Source organism: Pongo pygmaeus, chromosome 4 (genome assembly GCF_028885625.2).
Source record: "Pongo pygmaeus isolate AG05252 chromosome 4, NHGRI_mPonPyg2-v2.0_pri, whole genome shotgun sequence".
Lineage (NCBI taxonomy): Eukaryota > Metazoa > Chordata > Mammalia > Primates > Hominidae > Pongo > Pongo pygmaeus.
The window spans coordinates 185,044,462-185,065,565 of record NC_072377.2 but is presented as its reverse complement, the minus strand read 5'-3'; the positions used below and the strand labels follow the sequence as shown (position 1 = coordinate 185,065,565).

Genomic DNA, 21,104 nt, shown 5'->3' with positions numbered 1-21,104 from the left:
AATACAAAAAAAATTAGCCGGTCGTGGTGTCGGGCAGCTGTAGTCCCAGCCACTCGGGAGGCTGAGGCAGGAGAATGGTGTGAACCCGGGAGGTGGAGCTTGCCGTGAGCCAAGATTGCACCACTGCACTCCAGCCTGGGCGACAGAGCTAGACTCTGTCTCAAAAAAAAAAAAAAAAAAAAAAAAAAAATACTGCGGGCCAGGCAGGGTGGCTCACGCCTGTAATCCCAGCACTTTGGGAAGCCGAGGCAGGCGGATCACCTGAGGTTAGGAGTTCGAGACCAGCCTGGCCAACATGGAGAAACCCCATCTCTACTAAAAATACAAAATTAGCCGGGTGTGGTGGCACATGCCTGTAATCCCAGCTACTCGGGAGGCTGAGGCAAGAGAATCGCTTGAACCCGGGAAGCGGAGGTTGCCATGAGCCGAGATCATGCCATTGCCCTCCAGCCTGGGCAACAAGAGTGAAACTCCATCTCAAAAACAAAAAACAAACAAAAAAAACCTCCAGAGAGACCCTGGCCCCTTCCACCGTATGAGGTTGGAATGAGCAGTCACTGTCTGTGAGGAATGGGCCCTCACCAGACGCTGAATCTGCCAGCAACTTGATCTTGGATTTCTCGGCCTTCAGAACTGTGAGAATAAACATCTGTGGCTTATAACCCAGGCAGTCTGTGGTGTTTTGTTACAGCAGCTCAAGCCAACTAGGACAGTTACCGTGAATATGCCTGAAACCCAGCGACGTTTGTATGATCCATACTATTGCCTCCCTCCATGGATATGGATACACACTCATCACATATTCTGTTCCACATGTGAACAGGACTGGGTGCCAACACACAGTGAGGAATACAAAGATAGAAGCACCAGCCTGTGCCCTTGGCGGGGACTGTGGGTGTCCCATGATGTGAGAGCACTGAAGTGGCCAGAGCCAGGAGCACACCTGCCCAGGGTGGGGGCTGGAGCTGAGCTTTGAAGTGGGCAGGTTTTCCTAAGCGGTGGGAGCGAGGACGAAAGGACAGAGGGATGACGGGATGGGGATGGGGCATGCACAGGGCAGGAGAGAGGAGATCAAGGATCTGTCATCACAAACGAGGAGTGGAGGAATCTGGAAGGCAGAACCAACACAACGGCTAACTTTCTGTTTGGAAAAATATTATCTTGAAATACGAATACAGAAAGTCAAATGGAACAAAATCTTCTTGACTCATAGGCCTACCTTGAACATAAGGATTCTGCGGGGGCCAAGGGGCATGAGACGGTTTTATTCTTGCTGTCATAAAAGTACTGCTTTTTTTTTTTTTGAGACAGAGTCTAGCTCTGTCGCAAGGCTGGAGTGCTGTGGCACGATCTTGGCTCACTGCAACCTCCAGCTCCCTGGTTCAAGCAATTCTCCTGCCCCAGCCTCCCGAGTAGCTGGGATTAGAGGCATGCACCACCACGCCCAGCTAATTTTTGCATTTTTAGTAGAGATGGGGTTTCACCATGTTGGCCAGGCTGGTCTCGAACTCCTGACCTCAGGTGATCCACCCACCTCGGCCTCCCAAAGGGCTGGGATTACAGGCATGAGCCACCGCACCCGGCTCAAGTAGTGCTTATTTAAGGTCAAGCTCCAGCCCTACAGAGAAGGGGACTGTGGAAGCAAAGGCCCCCGCGCCTGTCCCATCTGCCCCTGGGGCTGCTGTCCCTTCCTATGGCACTCCTAGATGCGTGCTCTGCAAATCAGGGAGTGCATGGAGGTGGGGACTTCCGGATGTCCCAAGGTGGTTGGGTTTCATTGCTGCCTTTTCTATTATGGACATTGCCATGCTGAAAGCTGCCTCCTGCAAGTTCAGCATAGGATAAGTTCTCAGCAGTGGAACTGCCAGCCCAAGACATGTGACACAGGCTTTCTGGGGGTTTTTGTCACAGGAGGAAAAAGGGGTGCGCCGTTCTTCAGCTGTGCCCGGGGAGGGGCATACCTACCTCTGCAAGCCCCTGGGAGACCTTTGTGATGCCAGCTTGGTGCATCCCCAGAAGCGTTTTCTTCCAAACATGAGCTGAGTATTTCATGAATGCACCATTTTTTTTTCTCTTTGAACAGGAATCTTTGCCTACATGAACTACAGAGTCCCCCGGACGAGGAAGGAGATCTTCGAAACTCTCATCAAGGGCCTGCAGCGGCTGGAGTACAGAGGCTACGACTCGGCAGGTGGGTGTGCTGCCGCCTGCCTCATGGCTGGGGACGGGTCTCCGCTGCTCTGGTCTCACCCATCTCTTCTGCAGGGGGGTTTACAACCAGGGCATTTTTCTGCTACTTTTTAACATCTCTTTTCAATATAAAAATAACACTTGTCCGTTAAAGAAATTTGAAAACTATAGAAAAATAGAAGAAACAAGGGTAAAAAACCCCAGAAAACCCCCTTCATCAGAAGTCCCCCAATCAGGAAGCAGAGAGGGTACAAAGCTGCAGTCATGCAGCATGAGTAAGTCCTGGACAGCTGCTCTGCCGCGCGGTGACTGACTTGAGCAACACTGTATTTTGCACATAAAAATTTGCCAAAAGGGTAGATTTTTGTATTTTTATTTTCATTTTTGTCACTCAGGCTAGAGTGCAGTTCCAAGAAATTGGCTCACTGCAGCCTCAAACTCCTGGGCTCAGGCGACCCTCAGCCTCCTCAGCAGCTGGGACTACAGGCGCACACCACCACACCCGGCTAATTTTTTATTTTTGGTAGAGATGAGGTCTCACTGTGCTGCCCGGCGTAGTCTCAAGCGATCCTCCTGCCTCTGCCCTCCGCCTCCCAAAGCACTAAGATTGTAGGTGTGAGCCAGCGAGCCCAGCCAAGAGGGTAGAGCTTATGCTAAGTCCTCTTATCACACACAGAACAATACATAAAGAGGGTAGGAGGAGACTCTCAGAGGTGATAGGTTGATGGCATAGACAGCAGTGATGGTTTCATGGGGGCACACGAGCCTCCAAGCTCATCGAGTTGTAGACATTAAGTATGCGCAGCGTTGTGTTTGTCAGCCCTGCCTCAGTGAGGTGGCTTCATTAAAAAAGGACCCCCCATCAGTCTTTAGGACCCTTCTCCAGTCGCTGTTGTCTGTTGGGGCGGTCTGTGGTGGAGGTGTTGTACGTTGATATTTTTTGTTTTTACCTAATTACAATTATGCAATTTTGTAATTTTATATTCTTCTCTTTTCACTTAGCATTTCTAGGATCCTAAACTCATTCATTCTTTTTTGTTTTTGTTTTTGAGACAGAGTCTCGCTCTCACCCAGGCTGGAGTGCAGTGGTGCGATCTCGGCTCACTGCAAGCTCCGCCTCCCAGGTTCAGGCCATTCTCCTGCCTCAGCCTCCCGAGTAGCTGGGACTACAGGTGCCTGCCACCACGCCCAGCTAATTTTCTGTATTTTTAGTAGAGACGGGGTTTCACCATGTTGGCCAGGATGGTCTCAATCTCTTGACCTTGTGATCTGCCCACCTTGGCCTCCCAAAGTGCTGGGATTACGGGCGTGAGTCACTACCCTGGGCTGATCCTAAACTCTTTCTAAGTAGCTTTCTAAGTGGCTACACGATGCTCCACTGGGTGGCTGTCTCAGAGTTCAGGCCTCCATTCACTACAGAGGTGGATATTTTGTCTGTTCACCCTGTTTAATTATGCAGCCTGAGGAGAAAGGGGGAGCCCGATGATTTTAGATCCCTGTCAACTCTTAATAGGAGGCACGTCCAATAGACGATGGGAGGAACACTAACGCAGTGGAGATACCAACGAAATATCACAATGCAAGGAGCCCTTGAGATAAATGCCCTGCCTGGGCCCATCGCCATCAGCTGAGGGCCTGGGAGCGCCTGCAGTGGGGAAGCATCCCGAGGGGCTCACCCTAGGCAGGAGCGGGGCTGGGGGCAGCTGCGGCCCAGGAGGAGGCAGGGGCTTCCTCACTTGCTGTTAAGCCTGGCCGCAGTCATAGCCTCTTTCAAAGCAGATTTCCTGAAAACTATACAGCTCTCCAACCTACCGTAAATGGACAGCCCAGGGCATGCAGCCCTGACCCTGCGGAGCACCTGTGCCAAGTGTGTGAGAAAAAGCTTTAGTTCCAATATAACAAATAATGTCTACATCACAGGTTTGGCGATCGATGGGAATAATCATGAAGTCAAAGAAAGACACATTCAGCTGGTCAAGAAAAGGGGGAAAGTCAAGGCTCTCGATGAAGAACTTTACAGTAAGTGGAGGACCTCTGAGTGGGAGGAGCTAGTGCAGCGCCAGCCGCTTTCTAGGACTGTATTCCAGCAGCGCTGGAGACTGGAGATTCTCATTTGTCCCAGCTCAGATAAACAGAAGGAGGGTTAAGCCCATGCTGTAAAACCGGGCTTCGCAGGGTATGGGATGGTTTATTTTAGGTGGTGGCGGCACGTGGATAATTTTTTTAAGTGTTAAGAGTTATATACAGTAGTTACTTTAATTATTCCGGCAAATGATACTGCTTTTCTGTTTACGGTAGGGATATATTCTTTTTAAAGCAAGTTTATTTCTGTGAAGAAGTGAGCTAAGCTACAGACAAGTAGTAAATAACCCTCAGTACGGGTGGTTTGTGGGCCCGCGTGGACTCCCAGGGTGGGAGCTGGTGGGGAGGTGCCGTCGGTGTGGGTGATGTGACTTGGGTAACGACACCAGGTGGCACTCACAGTCCTGGGTCAAGGCTTGTTGTTCCAGTGCGGCAAACTGACTTTCCTTTCATTTAGAACAAGACAGCATGGACTTAAAAGTGGAATTTGAGACACACTTTGGCATTGCCCACACGCGCTGGGCCACCCACGGGGTCCCCAGTGCTGTCAACAGCCACCCCCAGCGCTCGGACAAAGGCAACGGTGCGTGGCATGCTTCCCTGTCCCCATGGTCCCACCTCACCCTGAGTTGTGTCAGGGCCAGTGCCCGCTAAAGCCAGTTCCACGCCCACCTCTGACTGACTTCTCAGCCTGCTTCGTCTTCCCAAGAGAATGCGGGCGTCCCCTCTCCCAGAGCTCGGCCCAGTGGCCTGGGCCTCAGTCAGGAGGCAGGCAGCCTGGTCCTAGGGTGGTGCTGGCCTCCCAGGAGTCCACAGGAAAACGATGGCACTTAACCAGGAGAGCTGCTGGCTCCTTGGAACCCAGCCCATGAGTGGGATGAGGCCGCATGAGGGACTGAGGGGCCTGGCCACTGTTCCTCCCCAAGTGACGGAAATGCTGCAGAAGGCTGTGCCCTTCAAGCAAGGATGGGTTCTGTTCTTATGCAGCTAAACCTATCTTTTCCCCGCAGAATGGTCCAGGTGAGGGCAGGGGCTGTACTGGTCTTGATTGGTGCCACCAGACACACTGTGGGCCCCAGCAGGAGCCCTCAGCAGCCAGGGGCTTAGGGTTTGGAGAAGTAGGGGCTGCAGCCCGAAGCCCAAGGGCCCTTCCCAGGTGGGAAGCCCTCAACTCAGCTTGCTTCATGTTCTTAAAAATTGAGAATCACTGTGCATAAAAGTCCAGACTTCTGGCATCACTTGAAAAACTGGAGGATCTGGAAACACTGAGCTGACAGCGCGTTGGAGCTCCACGGATTGGCAGAGGGCCAAGGTCGCTGCACCTGCTGTCCTTGGTGGGTTTCAGGCTCTCCTGTTCGCCCTGTCACCCCCTCAGGCCAGGTTGCTGCACCTGCTGTCCTTGGTGGGTTTCAGGCTCTCCTGTTCGCCCCATCACCCCCTCAGGCCAGGTCGCTGCACCTGCTGTCCTTGGTGGGTTTCAGGCTCTCCTGTTCGCCCCGTCACCCCCTCAGGCTCACAGGTGTGTGTCACGTGCATGGGTCGCCAGGACAGTTCTCCACGCGTGATTCTTTTAAATGACACCCTTGCCCCCTCTCACGGGGGAAAGACTGGTAGGTCTGCAGCTCCCGGTGGCAGCTCTCAGGGGTCTGTGGTCAGCCCCAGGGTGCCGGGTCCCCTGCAGTGGGATGCAGTAAGCATGGAGCGGAAGAGAGGATCTAATCCCTGTCCCTCCCAGGCCTCCAAGGGCAGGCAGGAGTCTAAGACATAACCTGGGCCTTCCAGGGGGTCCCCCACTCTAGGTGAGGCCTGGTCCAGTCACAAGCCCCTGAAGCCCCCAACCTGGACATGCCAGGGGAGGGTGTACAGCAAAGAGAGTGATTTCTGAGGTCAACTGGACCCCCCAACCCAAGACATCCTCTGGCATAGTGTAAGTTTGTGTCAAGCCTAATGTTAGATAGGACCAAATATATCAGAGCAGTTACTGGGAGCTTATTAGCAGGCACTAAGCCTTGACACTTGACAAGTCCCACTGCAGTTAATCCTTGTGGAAGTCAGGCTGCAGGAGAGCAGCACCAGCCTGCTTGGTGTCCCCCACCCACTGCTGATCAGTCGTTCTCCGAGGCAGTGTAACTGGGTGGGATGGGCAGGCACCCCCACCACCCACAGAAAGTGCAGTGGTGCCGCTTCTCCCCAGAGCACTCTGCAGGGTGTCACCAGCTCACCCCGCCCAATTTGGAAGGGAAGCCGTCCCCCAGAGAACGGAAAGAGAGCCCCATCCACCCTGCTCAGCAGAGCAGCTTGGTAGTAGCACAGGAGCCAGGGCTACTCATGCATCCACGTGGTCAGGGTCTTGAGGGAGTGAGGTTTTTGCGAGGGCCTGTTCCTTGGGTCTGGCTCATGCCCTGAACCATAGGGCATTTCGTGACTGAGGCACACACCCTATGTCCAGGAGGAGGACAGCAGACCCCATGGTGCTGAGGACCTAGAACGTACATCTGGCCAGAGCCCAGGTCAAGTGCAGAAGCTGGTCCCTGGGGCAGTCGTGCTGGCCGAGAAAACACTGTGCCCAGACCGTGTGCCCTGAGATGTTGCCACTTCAGCCACAGCCTCCTGCCCTTCCCAGTGACAAAATGAACCTCATTGGAAAATCCCCCTCTTCAGTGCAGACGATGATTCTCATTGTGTCCCCAAAGCAGGAGGCTCCCAGGAGGCCCACCCACACCCAAACTTGGACACTCCAACCCTGACTCAGGATGAGTAATTGAAAAGAAAACAACAGGGCAATAAGCAAAGATTTATAAAATTTCTTTAACAACTTAGCAGTCATAGCTGAAGAGGGTGCTTTTAAGGATGTCTGAAGGCTCAGCAACTACACTGCACAAGGAAATTACACAAAGATTCTGCAGAGACAACATGGATTCCAGGAAACAAATTAATGATAGGATCATAGACTGAGATGAAAGAAAGTATAACAGAATTAAGAGAATAATGTAAAGAAACAATATCACTGGCCAGGCGTGGTGGCTCACGCCTGTAATCCCAGCACTTTGGGAGGCCGAGGCGGGCAGATCACAAAGTCAGGAGATTGAGACCATCCTGGCTAACACGGTGAAACCCCGTCTCTACTAAAAATACAAAAAATTAGCTGGGTGTGGTGGCGGGTGCCTATAATCCCAGCTACTTGGGAGGCTGAGGCAGGAGAATGGCGTGAACCCAGGAGGCGGAGCTTACAGTGAGCTGAGATGGCGCCACTGCACTCCAGCCTGGGAGACAGAGCAAGACTCCGTCTCAAAAAAAAAAAAAAAAGAAAGAAAGAAAAAGAAACAATATCACCATAGATATAAAAAAAATGGAGAAGGGGATAGATGTGGAGACAGTTAATATGGATCCAACATATGGGTAACTGGTGTGCACAAGAAGTGATCGGAGCACAGAGCAGTAAAAAATAAATAAATAAATAAATAAATAAATAAATAAAAAATAGAGCTGAGCTGTGGTCAGCACATCTGTTGAAACTGGGCTTTTCTTATTTAAGCCCTCCCATTTTTGGGTGTGACCTCACAAAAACAAACAGTACGATTTTTTTAAATAGAGGAAATCATGATGAGAATAAAGAAAAAGAATAATGGAAAAGGTTTCAAAAGATGCTGTGGGAGAAATCTTTCCTGAACTGAAGGAAAACTTGAGTTGGAGATCCAAAGAAATAAAAAATAGTCAATAGACCAGGCACAGTGGCTCAAGCCTATAATTCTAGCACTTTGGGAGGCCGAGGTGGGTGGATCACCTGAGGTCAGGAGTTCGAGACCAGCCTGGCCAACATGTGGAAACCCCATCTCTACTAAAAAAATACAAAAATTAGCCAGGCATGATGGCAAGCACCTGTAATTCCAGCTACTTGGGAGGCTGAGGCAGGAGAATCGCTTGAACCCGGGAGTTGGCGGTCGTGGTGAGCCAAGGTCGCGCCACTGCACTCCAGCCTGGGTGACAGAGTGAGATTCCGTCTCAAAAAAATAATAATAATAATAATAAAAACAAATAAGACTTCACAGTGATGCTTTGAAAAAAATAGTCAATATTTATGAAGCATATCCAACATCTAGACACCTCCTGGTGGAATTATTGAACCTCAAGGGTAATAGGGAATCTTTCTGTCCTCTAGGAGGAGAGGGAAACAGGGCTACTTGCCCAGAAAAATTCTCAGGCTGGCCTTGGACCTTTCCCTCAAGGCACTCATACACCCGCTATTTATGGAGAAAATGCAGTGGGGTGGAGGCAGACATCCCTCACCGCATCCCCCATCCCCCCCACCCCCCACCCTCCGCCAGGATCAGCGGGTGCTACCTGTGCAGGAAGCCGCCCGCGTGAGCTGGGTGTGCGGCAGGCCTGGGGGAGGTGGGAGAAGCTGCAGCTGGCAGATCCTGCTGTGCAGGAATGTGGCTGAGCCTGGGGATGCCAGAACTTCTGGGATTTTTCCCCCAAGGAAACCAGGATTTTAAAGTGAACACTCAGAATTTTAAAAACTCAAATATTTTTACAACACAATGTGGGTCAAACACAGCACGGGGCTGGACTGTTCTTTGTGACCTCTTTGTGCCTAAAGGCAGTTGAGAGTGCCTGGACTCATTTCTGGAACGAAGGGCTCATCATCCCCGTGGGACATCAACCCCAAAGCCTGTTTGATACTCTAGTAGCCCACAGGGGAGAGCTCTCTGCACGGTCAGGCTGGTGGCTGCCGGTCACTGAAAGAGGGATGTGTATTTCCTCCAGATCCCATTGTAGTAGCCACTGCCCTAGACATCCTTGGTGCTAATCCCCGGTTCCATTGTAGTAGCCGCCGTAAACATCTGTGCTAATCACTGTAAACAAAGTGTGCTTAACAGAAGTCTTGAGGCCTGGAGTTTGCAGAGAGCTCTCAAGCCTTGAAATCATCTCTGTTCACATCTGACATGAACTTCCTTCTCAGTAGCATTTCTCTCTTAACTTTTCTTTCAGAATTTGTTGTCATCCACAATGGGATCATCACAAATTACAAAGATCTGAGGAAATTTCTGGTAAGATGCTTCCCCTAGGTGATGTCTCAGTCCGGTGGGATTGGTCTCCCCAGAAACTTTCCAGCCAGCTCATTTCCTTGCGGAAACCAGTGTGGGAACTGAGTGAGACCCACACTCAGCCATGTCACTGTGTTGAGAAGAAACCTCTGCCTTGGCTGAGCCAGGCCCTGCAGATCTCATTTGAGGAGATAACAGGGCATTAGTGTTTATCTCAAGGGCCACTGCAGATTCCCAGAATCAAAATAACAGGAACTTCGTTTTATTAAACTGTCTGCATTATATAACACAGCAACGCGTATACCGGTGGAGTTGGGACGGAAAGTCAGACAGTGAATGTCTAAAGTTTGAAAGGTTTTGTGGTGTTAGTTGGGATGTGGGTGGATTTGACTCAACATATTTTATCATTTTGACTGCTGTTATTTTGCAATGTCCAGATTAGTGGCAAGGGCGAGCTTCTGAGGTGGGATGATCTCAGGGCCTCCCGGAGTGACTCAGAGGTATTTGGCTGTGTGATGCTGGCAAACATTTTTCGTCCCTTCCCAGTTTTCCTTGTTCTTGACTTAAATCACTCCAAGGGCAGATCACCAGGGAGGAGAGGGAGTTGGCCAGGCAGGCATTGTGCAATGACCAATCTCTCACACTGTGCTGACTGCATATTCCAGGAAAGTAAAGGCTACGAGTTTGAGTCAGAAACAGATACAGAGACCATCGCCAAGCTGATTAAATATGTGTTCGACAACAGAGAAACTGAGGACATTACGTTTTCAACATTGGTCGAGAGAGTCATTCAGCAGTTGGTGAGTTACAAACCCATCTGTCTAACTCATTCCTTCATTCTTTCATTAAAAACATTTTTTTCAAGCAGCAAGTGCCAAGGAATCCTTCATTTCTTGTAAGCTCTTATTAGACAAACTGCACAGAGTCCTGAGGATAAAAGACAGCTCATCTGCAGTGCCTGGCCTTAAGATGTTACACTCTTGTAGAACTGGAAGACGTTCTGTGGTTTGGGTAGTCAACATCAAATAGAAAGTGCCCTGCTTCATCGTGACACTTCTGAAACTGTGACTGGCATTAGAGTCCAGGGCTTTTTACGATGCACACGTGAACTTGGTGGTGGTCTGCAGAGAGAGTTGTGGTACCAAGCGAGGATGTGTTTCTAGGTTTTTCTTTTTTGAGACAGAGTCTCACTCTGTTGCCCAGGCTGGAGTGCAGTGGTGTGATCTTGGCTCACTGCAACCTCCACCTCCTGGGTTCAGGCAGTTTTCCTGCCTCAGCCTCCCGAGTAGCTGAGACTACAGGCACGCACCACCACACCTGGCTAATTTTTGTATTTTTAGTAGAGACGGGGTTTCACTATGTTGACCAGGCTGGTCTCGAACTCCTGACTTCAAGTGATCCACCTGCCTTGGCCTCCCAAAATGCTGGGATTTACAAGCGTGAGTCACCATGCCCGGCCTGTTTTTGTGATAGGCGATATCAGAGCATGTCTGAATGTGGAACGGAATGGCCCCAAAGAGAGAGAGAGGGAGAGAGGGAGAGAGATTGGGGACATCCCAGAGGACAGGGCCCAGGGAGCAGAAGTCCCTGAGAAGGGAGCACACACTGGGAGTATTGTCCAAGGGGTGGCCCCTACACTGAGGAGGAGGTGGAGCAGACACAGGCCCATGTGGGGTGAGGGAGGACGAGAGGGGTCCAGCCCTCTCAGAGCCCATCCTCTCAGACAGCAGTGCCACCCACTAGCTCCCCCAGGGCTGTGGCAGCCTGGACACTGGCCCAGAGTCCAGAACATCTGGCAGGCACCACCCTGTAGTTTAGAATACATCATTCTTGAGCAGGTGTTTTCAGAGCCTGATTTAAAAAGTAAGTCTACTGTTGAAGCCCTTTTTGTCCTCTAACTCCCGTTTTTGGAGGTCCGTCATTTAGAGGATGTGTTTATAAATAACAGCCTATCCCACATTTAATGTGCTGGATAATGTACAGTGAGCCAATTAGGTATTACAGCATGCTGTTTCTTCTTTTCCATTTTTATTTTGAAATCTCAGAAATACCTCTCTCATAATGACACTTTTAAACTTAAGACTTTTCCTACCTGGGACGGTACCGGGCTCTTTTTGGCAGAGAATGTGCAGTGTTTTTCCATTCAGTCCTATCTTATTGTTGACAAAAGCACCAGGGTGTGCCTGAAGCCCCCTGGTTTGGAGCAGTTTGAAAGCCCCGCTGAGGCCTGGGGACGCTGACTCAGGTTCCTCTGGCCCTGTAGCTGAGTTGGCAACCTAGATCCGACGCGCTGACCACACAGGGCCTGGGGCTGCCCATGGCTTCCACACTTGGAGGATTTCATGTGGAAATTCAGATTTGCAGCTGCTTATATATAACTGAGCTCTGCTAGGGTTGCGGTAAGTTAGTACAGGATGGTCAGGACGTAGGGGAGAAATTTACAACAAGAATTTAAGTCAAAAAACCATCTGGCCTCTTGTGTTAGGAGAACTGGATTCTAGTTCTGGCTTTGCACAAACCAACCAGCTGAGGCCCGGAGGGCAAGTGACAGTCATATCCATGGAAAGGATAATAGCAGTAACGGTCATAACAACCTGTGCTTCTCTTGGGTCTCCGTATGCCAGGCTCAGTGCATTAGCTTATCATCGTCACAGAAGCCACACCAGGTGGCGCTGTTCTCACTTCCTCCACAGATGAGGAGAATGAGGCACCAAGACGGCTAAAGGGATAGCCCAGTGAGGGGGTGGAGCCAGGATTTGAACTCAGGCCCTACCGTGTGTTGACCTAAAGTGCAGTTCACAGGGGCTTGCTGAGTAGGTGCTGTCCCTGAGCAGGGCAGGGCAGCCTGGTCCCAGCTATCATTTCCTGTGACTCTGACTGCCCCATCCACCCAGCTGGCACCCCTGCCGGGCTCCCTGTGGGCCTGGGCAAGCATGCCGCACATTGCTCACCGTGGAATTCACACGTTCTGGTTTGTGGTAGTTCCCGTGGCACCGTCTGTTTTGCTTTCCCTCGTGATGTCACCCCGGATGCGCTGTCCTGCACTCAGCTCCCCGAGGGACCCCAGGACCTCCCGCATCAAGAGGGCCCAGGGAAACGCATCTGGGCTGTGGCCAGGCTGCAGCAGCGGCTGCTGGAACGCGTTGGCCTTCACTGTCTCTGTTTGTGTGTTTTCAGGAAGGTGCATTCGCGCTGGTTTTCAAGAGCATCCACTACCCAGGAGAAGCTGTTGCCACACGGTGAGGCAAAACACACTGGCATTTCCTGTAAGAAAGAAGGAAAATAAAATCACTTAGCTGGAGGGAGAAGGGAGAGGTAGGGCCTGTGGCACGCTGGAAGGTGCTTGTGGTGTCTAAAGGACAACTGCGACTCAGCCCCAGGGACCGCGCCCCACCATCTCCATGGCTGGTGGTGCTACACTTCTGAATTAAAAAAAAAAAAAAAGAAACCAGAAAGTTGGATTTGTATTTGAAATCTCCACAGATTTTTAGAGGTGGGCAACAAATTCCAGTTATAAACAAAATTGTACGGACATGGCGGATCCAGGTTTTGTGGGGCTTGAAGCCTGTACAATATGGGGCCCCCCTTTAAGAAAAAGCATGCAAAATTATGAACATGCAACTAGGGAGCAAGGTGAATATTGATTTGGATCCAGTACAGAAGAGGCCTTGAAGGCCCGGAGCTCAAGCTTCACCTTCACAAAGGAGCATCCCAGGAATCGGCTCAGAGAGCCTGGTTGCCCCCATGTGTCCCTCTGTTACAGTGGGCCCCCAGTGCTGCATGGATTTACAGAAGCAGATTAAGTGCCATCCTGTTTATATTCACATGGATTGATCATCCATCCAACCATGCAACTAATATTTGCTGTGCACACTGTGTGCTGGGCCCTGGGGACTTAGTGACAGCTGACCTGGTCCCTGCCTTGAAGGGCTGAACAGTTGTGTAGGAGGGCAGAGAAGGGCAGAGGATAGTGGTGACCTATGCCCGGCCCTAGCACAGGATGTCATCCTACCTGGCAGGGGGGCAGTGGCAGGTAGCCCCAGGTAGGGGGCTGTCTGGGGCAGGCAGGCAGTGGGAAGAGGAACCAGCATGAGCAAAGGCAAGGGGCCCCGAGGGAGTGGGACCTCCCAGGATCCCCGTTGGCAAGGTGGGAGGCATGGTACAAGGACATTGGTGGGACGGAGGCATTCTGGGCCCAGTGTGTGTTTACTGACACCTGCTGCATGCCGGGCATGGGAGACAGTGCTGAGCAAGGTGGTGTGGACACTGCTCCGGGGCCTCAAAAGCTGTGGGGAGTGGAGAGGTGGACAGAGGCCGGCTCTAAATGGCCTCAGTGCCCTGCGGGCTGCAGGCTTCATCTGAAGCCCCAGGGGAGCCATCTAGAATGAACCTGTGGCCTGGGAGATGGCCGGAGAGGGTGAGGCTGTCTCTTCCAGACTGGCATAGTATCTCAGCAGGAAACAACAGGAATTTATCATCATTTTTTTAACCTTTTCTAAGGCTGGAACTAATTTGCCATTTGGAATTTAATTCCTTCAATTCATAGAATTATAAAATATCAGTTGGTTCCTATCAAATTTAGAAGCCCTTTTTAAAATCCAATTTTATCATGATTTACTATTTTAAATGAACTCAGAAGAAGGCAGCGTGAAGAAGCAATAAAGCTTTATTTTTCTAAATTGCCTATAACTGAGGGCTCTATAACCTGCAGGACAATCTTCGGGTTGTCTTGGGAGAATTATACGTCTCAAGGTCTAGAGAAACCACAGAGCTCAACCTACAGCAATAACATTTGGGGGAGTCATTTGCCAAGAAAATTAGATAACCACCTACTTTCTCACTGCCATTATTATAAACTATTTATGCTAGTTCCCCACTGGCCCCAGAACTATGTCTCAGATTTGCTTTAGACAATAAATGATTAAAATATTCAAGGTGTTCATAGCACCTTCCTCAAAGCCCCAGACTTTGTCCCCCTCTTTGAGAAGCCATAAGTGGGGTCCAAACAGGCCAACGTGACTGGAAAACAAGGCCTGTTATTGTTGAAGAAAAATTTAGGAACTGCATTGAGTCAGGCTAACAGATTATGGATATAGGTGGACTGGATTCAAGCTGATGAGCAAGCACTTCGTTAGTTCATTGATCTAAGTTAGCAAGAAATCACCTAAGGTAAAATGTTACCGGACTGTATTCCAATTCATGTGTTTGAAACAGCTCTCTTAAATTGTCTTATTACAGTGTTCATCTGTGTTTTCTTCTTATTAATAAATTAATGTGTAGAGGGGAAAAGGCACACATCCTTTAGTAACTACTGCAGTTTTACCTGCCTAGTTTCTAAGAACTGCAGGTTTAGAGCGCATGTGTTACCAGAGTGAGCCGCTTATTTCTGTGCACACCTATGGTAAATTTTATTTGCATGCTGTAATTTATAAGAATGAGCAAAGGATTAGATTTTGGAAGCAGGATGTCATTTAAATCATGGGATCTTTTTTATTTATTTATTTATTTATTTATTTATTATTTATTTATTTAGAGATGGAGTCTCGCTTTGTCGCCCAGGCTGGAGTGCAGCAGCGTGATCTCAGCTCACTGCAACCTCCGCCTCCTGGGTTCAAGTGATTCTCTTGTCTCAGCCTCCCAAGTAGCTGGGATTACAGGCACCCGCCACCATGCCCAGCTAATTTTTGTATTTTTAGTAGAGACAGGGTTCCACCATGTTGGCCAGGCTGGTGTCGAACTCCTGATCTCGTGATCCACCCGCTTCAGCCCCCCAAAGTGCTGGGATTACAGGCGTGAGCCACTGTGCGCCCAGCCAAATCATGAGATCTTAATCACGTTCACCACTAGAAGTTGTGAATCAGAAGGAAATATCCTAAAGCTCTTTCCTAAAGATCCCCTGCCGCGGTGCTCAGAGAGCCGGGCTCCAGTGGCTGAGACAGTGACGCTGGGACAGGAGGCCTGAGTGAGGGCCCCTCACCTTGGCCAGCTGCAGACTCCCCGAGATTTTGCCTGTGACAGGCAATGTCCCCTTTATGATGAAGTCTACCTGGTACAGGGTGAAGGTTCTAAACTTACATCCACGGGGTGTCACTTAGGCAGAGACAAAAAACCACCCAAGAAATCGCCTTATGTCACCTACAAAGTAGAGAATATACAAAAGTCAGTCAGACTAGTGCCCACTAATGCCAGAGAACTGGGATAGAGGAAGGGAAGGAACAACAGGGGGTCTTTGGGCAGATGGTGGGTGCAGAGTCCTATTGTTATAGGGATGCGCTGCTGTCGAGGCTGGGTGGAGACCCAGAGTGCCCCCGTGCCCCACCAGCACCTCCTCCGCTGCCGAACGCTCAGCCTCCGCCATCTAACCGTGTGGGTTGGTCACATGTGGGGACTCGACTGGACTGGAGGAGGCCCGGCCTAGGAGGGTGGGAGTGGGACAGGTTACCAGGCTTACTGGGCAAGTGGGTGATGCCAAGTCAGGGACCTGGGACTCAGGAGCTGGCCTTTCCATCCTGTGCTCCAGGCGTCCGTCCTGTGGGACCTAAACAGGATCCTCCACCCCTGGGAAAGGGCTAGATTTGGGGATCCCACCACAGATGCTGGGCAGACACCCAGCCCTGGGCGTCAAAGGCGATGGGTAATGGGATGCCTCCTTCTCCCTACAGGAGAGGCAGCCCCCTGCTCATCGGAGTCCGGAGCAAATACAAGCTCTCCACAGAACAGATCCCCATCTTATACAGGACATGTAAGTTTCTCAAGAAGTACTGGAATAGCACAGCTGCTGCCTGGTGTCGCAGGACTCGGCAGCTGCTCTGGCACGGTCAGCTGCCCTCTGAGGCAAGGAAGCCCCACTCTGAGCCAGACCCAACAGGCGCACAGCTCCAGGTCTAAAAGGTTTTTGTGCAACTGAGACTTGGCTCCATTTTTTTTAAGCTTTTCATTACGGACATGAATTTATCATGATTTTGTATATTGTCAAACATACACAAAAGTGCCGTTGTATAACGGCAACTGGGCTTTGATGTGAGTGCTTCTTTGGTTTGTTTTTGTTTGCATTCCTCTCACACTGTAGCCATTAAAATGCTTTTGCAGTGGTAGTGTGCTATTTGGGGATCTTTTACACGATTTGGCTGACACAGCCAAAGCTAAAAATTGCAAATTTCTCCCACACATATTCAGAGGGGAAATTGGTTCCTTGCTGCATATTATGCAAACAAAACTTCCCAGTGGGATTTGCAACCCATTCCTCCATTTGCTAGGCACTCTGGAAAATGTGAAGAATATCTGTAAGACGCGGATGAAGAGGCTGGACAGCTCCGCCTGCCTGCATGCTGTGGGCAACAAGGCCGTGGAGTTCTTCTTTGCTTCTGATGCAAGGTAACTGAGCCTTCTTCTCTTCGCTTCCTGGGATTACGTAATCAAAGAATGCCTGTCTAAACACTGCCGGCTCTTACTCATCCTTCCATGTGAGCTGTCATGGCTCCGCAAGTTGCAGGGCCGAAGAAGAGTTCAGCCATCCCTGGGCCTGGGCCTGGAGTCCTTGTCCTAGGAGCGCCTGCGTGACTGTGGTAGGCAGCCCTGGAGGCCAAAGGCCAGGTGCACTGGTGGGCACAGTGCTTCGAGCCTACACAAAATGAATGGGTTAGTTGCCAATGTTGTAAAATTTGGAGATTTCACAGAGAAATCTGAATCTCTAGCTTCTCTGGAAGAACTAGCAGATCTGGGCACGCTGTGCAGCCCTCTCTCGGGTCGCAGGTGTCTAGATCTGCTCGAAGGCTGCCCCCTTTAGATGAGACAAGTGTGTCTAGACCTCAGTCCCTCCCATGCCCCTCCCTGCCTTTGCCTGGGGTGAGACCATTTGTGAAAGACAGAGCCAAGACGTAGGGAGTTTTTCAATTGATTCTAAAGTCCATGTTCCCATCAATGCACTGAATAATGATTTTGAAATTTGAGAAATTCTGCTTTATACTCATTTCAGAAAAAAAAAGTTATACACACACACACACAGAGAGAGAGAGAGAGAGAGAGAGAGAACCAAAGCACTTTCCTGCCATTTGAAGTAGAAAACCACTGTAATCACCTCTGGTACCTTCTTCAAAGACCCAAAGGCTTGGGCCTTTGTTATGTTTCCATTCTTGATGGGTTTTCTCTTTGAGCTGTGCTGTGAGGCAGGGAGGACACCAGGCCAGGTCTCCTGGGAAACGGGAGTGACAGGGAGGCGAGGCCTGGTTAAACGCACAGAGTGACAGGGAGGCGAGGCCTGGTTAAACGCACAGCCAGCATCATACTTAACGCTGAGGTCGAGGCAGCGCTTCCCAAATGGTGCCCCTTAGAACACGCCAAGAATACCAACGAGACGCTGGTGTTATTTCAGTGATTCTGAAACACAGAGAATTGTCGATTTTGGATAGTAGCATTAGAATTTGTTGAAGCTTTTATTTCTTAGAAGTTTGTCAAATAATTGTGATCTTAATGATCAATAGTAACTTATATTCAATGAAATATAATAGATGTTTCTTTTTTTATTTTTATTTATTTATTTATTTTGTCTCACTCTGTTGCCCAGACTGGAGTGCAGTGGTGGGATCTTGGCTCACTGCAACCTCTGCCTCTGGGTTCAAGTGATTCTCCTGCCTCAGCCTCCCAAGTAGCTGGGACTACAGGTGCCCGCCACCACGCCCAGCTAATTTTTTGTATTTTGAGTAGAGATGGTGTTTCACTGTATTAGCCAGGATTGTCTCCATCTCCTGACCTCATGATCCGCCCACCTCGGCCTCCCAAAGCGCTGGGATTACAGGTGTGAGCCACCGCGCCCAGCCAGATGTTTCTTTTTTTAAAAAAAAGGCATGAATGCCTGAAAGGAGAGGAAATAATTATTTGTAGGCAATACTATTATACATTTTTAAATCCAGCCAAAAGGCTATTAGAACTGATAGTACTAGCAGCTGGGAGTAAAGGTTTGGAAATCCTATATCCTGGCCTTAGCCACGAAGCTGTATCTGGCTCGAGTGGGACCATGTCCACCTTGTTCTCAGGTGTCACCTCATGTGACCGGGCGAGAGGCAGTGAGCAAACATAAGGTGAACCAAAAAAGCAATACTCTTCACCATAGCTGGAAAAAAAAATGCTTTAACTAAATTCCTTAGAGTAAATTTTAACAAAAATACTCCAGAACATATTTGGAGAAGACTACAGAAATTTACCATGAGGAAGTAAGAGATTTGAATATAGGAGGAGATTCCACATTCCTCAGTAGGAAGGCTTAATATTCTTATCTTTTCTTTTTTCTTTTTTTCTTTTTTGAGACAGGGTCTCATTAAGTTGCCCAGGCTGTCCTCGAACTAACCCCTGGACTCAAGGGATCCTCCTGCCTCAGCTTCCAGAGTGTCTATTTTCAAAAATTAATGCACTCAAAATTTAAAACTAATTTAATGATTACAAGTTATTTTTAAAAAATATTGACTCTACCCAAATTAATCTGTGAATTCTGTGCTGTAACTAAGACCCTCCAGGCCGGGCGCGGTGGCTCACGCCTATAATCCCAGCACTTTGGGAGGCTGAGGCGGGCGGATCATGAGGTCAGGAGATTGAAACCATCCTGGCTAACACGGTGAAACCCCGTCTCTACTAAAAAAAATACAAAAAATTAGCCAGGCATGGTGGCGGGCACCTGTAGTCCCAGCTACTCGGGAGGCTGAGGCAGGACAATGGCGTGAACCCGGGAGGCAGAGGTTGCAGTGAGCCGAGATAGCGCCACTGCACTCCAGCCTGGGTGACAGAACGAGACTCCGTCTCAAAAAAACAAAACAAAACAAAACAAAAAAAAACCCCTGCATATTATTTTATTTGTTTATGCCTTTGGAACTTCAGGAAGTGATTCTGTCACGTGTAGTGTAGAGACAAGAAAGACAACACATGCTGAGAAAGACGAATGGCAGGTGGCCCTCCCAGATGTGAGCACACTGTCCAGCTTTTGGGCAACGGTGGCCGGTGTGTGCGGGGCACGGTATGAGGGCCTCACCAGGATCCCATGCAATAATCATGACAGACCTCTGGGGAAGGCACAGCTGTTTTCTGTTTACAGAGGCGGAACCTAAGACGGGAACTCCAGGGAGTTATGTATGTTGCCCACAGGCACAGGACTGGCAAGAGACAGAGGCCCCGAGTCCACCTCAAGCCTAACTGGTGGGCCATCGGTCTTAATGACTAGATTATGTGACTACCCATTTTGGAAATAAAATAATTATATTTAAACAAACAGGTACATGCACACATAAATATAAACACACATGCATCATGCATTGTTGGTTGGTTAATGCTACAATGTAAGCAGTGTTGATCTCTTGGAGACAGGATAGGGCAGTTTTTACTTCTTGTCACTCCATATTTCTACTTTTTATACAAAAAAAAGTATATTTCTATACAAAATCTTGTATAAAACTCTGTATACTTTTATACGAAGTATACAAAGTTATTTGTGTACTTTTATACGAAGTATACAAAGTTATTTGTGTACTTTTATACGAGGTATACAAAGTTATTTGTGTACTTTTATACGAGGTATACAAAGTTATTTGTGTACTTTTATACAAAGTTTTGTTTCAAATATTTTTTCCAGTACAGTGGCTTGCCATCCTTCTTTCTCTTTCTTCCCTAGGATCTGGCTGGATATACCTCTCTTAGAGCCTTAGACCTTGATAGTTTCTCTCCTTACCTTTGCACCAGGAGTCTAAGTGTTCATTTTCAGGCAGTCACGTGTGGGTGTGGCTCTTGATAGAATCAGAGTGTTTTTTTTTTTCTTTTTTTTTTGAGATGGAGTCTTGCTCTGTCACCCAGGCTGGAGTGCAGTGGCACAATCTCAGCCCACTGCAGCGTCCGCCTCCTGGGTTCAAGTGATTCTCCTGCCTCCCAAGTAGCTGGGATTACAGGTGCCTGCCACCACACCCAGCTAATTTTTGTATTTTTAGTAGAGACGGGGTTTTGCCATGTTGGCCAGGCTGGTCTCAAACTCCTGAACTCAGGTGATCTGCCCGCCTCGGCCTCCCAAAGTGCTGGGATTAGAGGCGTGAGCCAGGGCTCCCGGCTGAGAGCGTTTTCTCCAGTAGTCCTTCAAGCCCAACCTGATGGTTTATACCACAACTGTATACCATTAATTACCTTTCTTTTTCATTTAGCAACTTTTCAAACTTAAAATTATTTAAAAAGATACTTTGTATTATGATCTCAAGGGAAAAAAATCATTATTCCTTTCCATACAGAGAAAGTTATAAAAATAAACACAATGGTTTGGGCGTGGTGGCTCACGCCTGTAATCCCAGCACTTTGGGAGGCCGAGGCGGGCGGATCACGAGGTCAGGAGATCGAGACCATCCTGGCTAACACGGTGAAACCCCGTCTCTCCTAAAAATACAAAAAAGTAGCTGGGCGTGGTGTCGGGCACCTGTAGTCCCAGCTACTCGGGAGGCTGAGGCAGGAGAATGGCGTGAACCCGGGAGGCGGAGCTTGCAGTGAGCGGAGATCGCGCCACTGCACTCCAGCCTGGGCAACAGAGCGAGACTCCGTCTCAAAATAAATAAATAAAGACAATGACCCTATGTTTCTTCGGTAAGCATAGCTTGTAGATTACTTTTAGGGCTCCTTTGTGTACGTGTGTGCACGTGTGTAAGAAACTAGGTCTTTTGTCTTGATGAGTTTCCCATTGTCTGGGTTTTGCTGAGTGCACCCCCTGGTGTCATTTACCATCTTCCTCTGTCCCCTGTGTTTCCAGTACACTGGAGTTTACAAGTG

General features: G+C 49.3%; 1 protein-coding gene across 2 annotated transcripts in view; it reads left to right on the top strand.

The window, feature by feature from the left end:
• Positions 1–21,104, top strand: part of GFPT2 (glutamine-fructose-6-phosphate transaminase 2) — a 54,270-nt gene that overhangs the window by 12,729 nt on the left and 20,437 nt on the right. The window contains exons 2-9 of one of the 2 annotated variants that reach the window (XM_054488248.2): positions 2,084–2,191; positions 4,111–4,209; positions 4,730–4,855; positions 9,265–9,323; positions 9,986–10,120; positions 12,498–12,559; positions 15,983–16,062; positions 16,577–16,694. In XM_054488248.2, coding sequence (XP_054344223.1) covers positions 2,084–2,191; positions 4,111–4,209; positions 4,730–4,855; positions 9,265–9,323; positions 9,986–10,120; positions 12,498–12,559; positions 15,983–16,062; positions 16,577–16,694 — 787 coding nt within the window. The remainder of the gene's footprint in view (positions 1–2,083; positions 2,192–4,110; positions 4,210–4,729; positions 4,856–9,264; positions 9,324–9,985; positions 10,121–12,497; positions 12,560–15,982; positions 16,063–16,576; positions 16,695–21,104) is intronic. The other variant, XM_054488249.2, reaches the window with a different exon arrangement.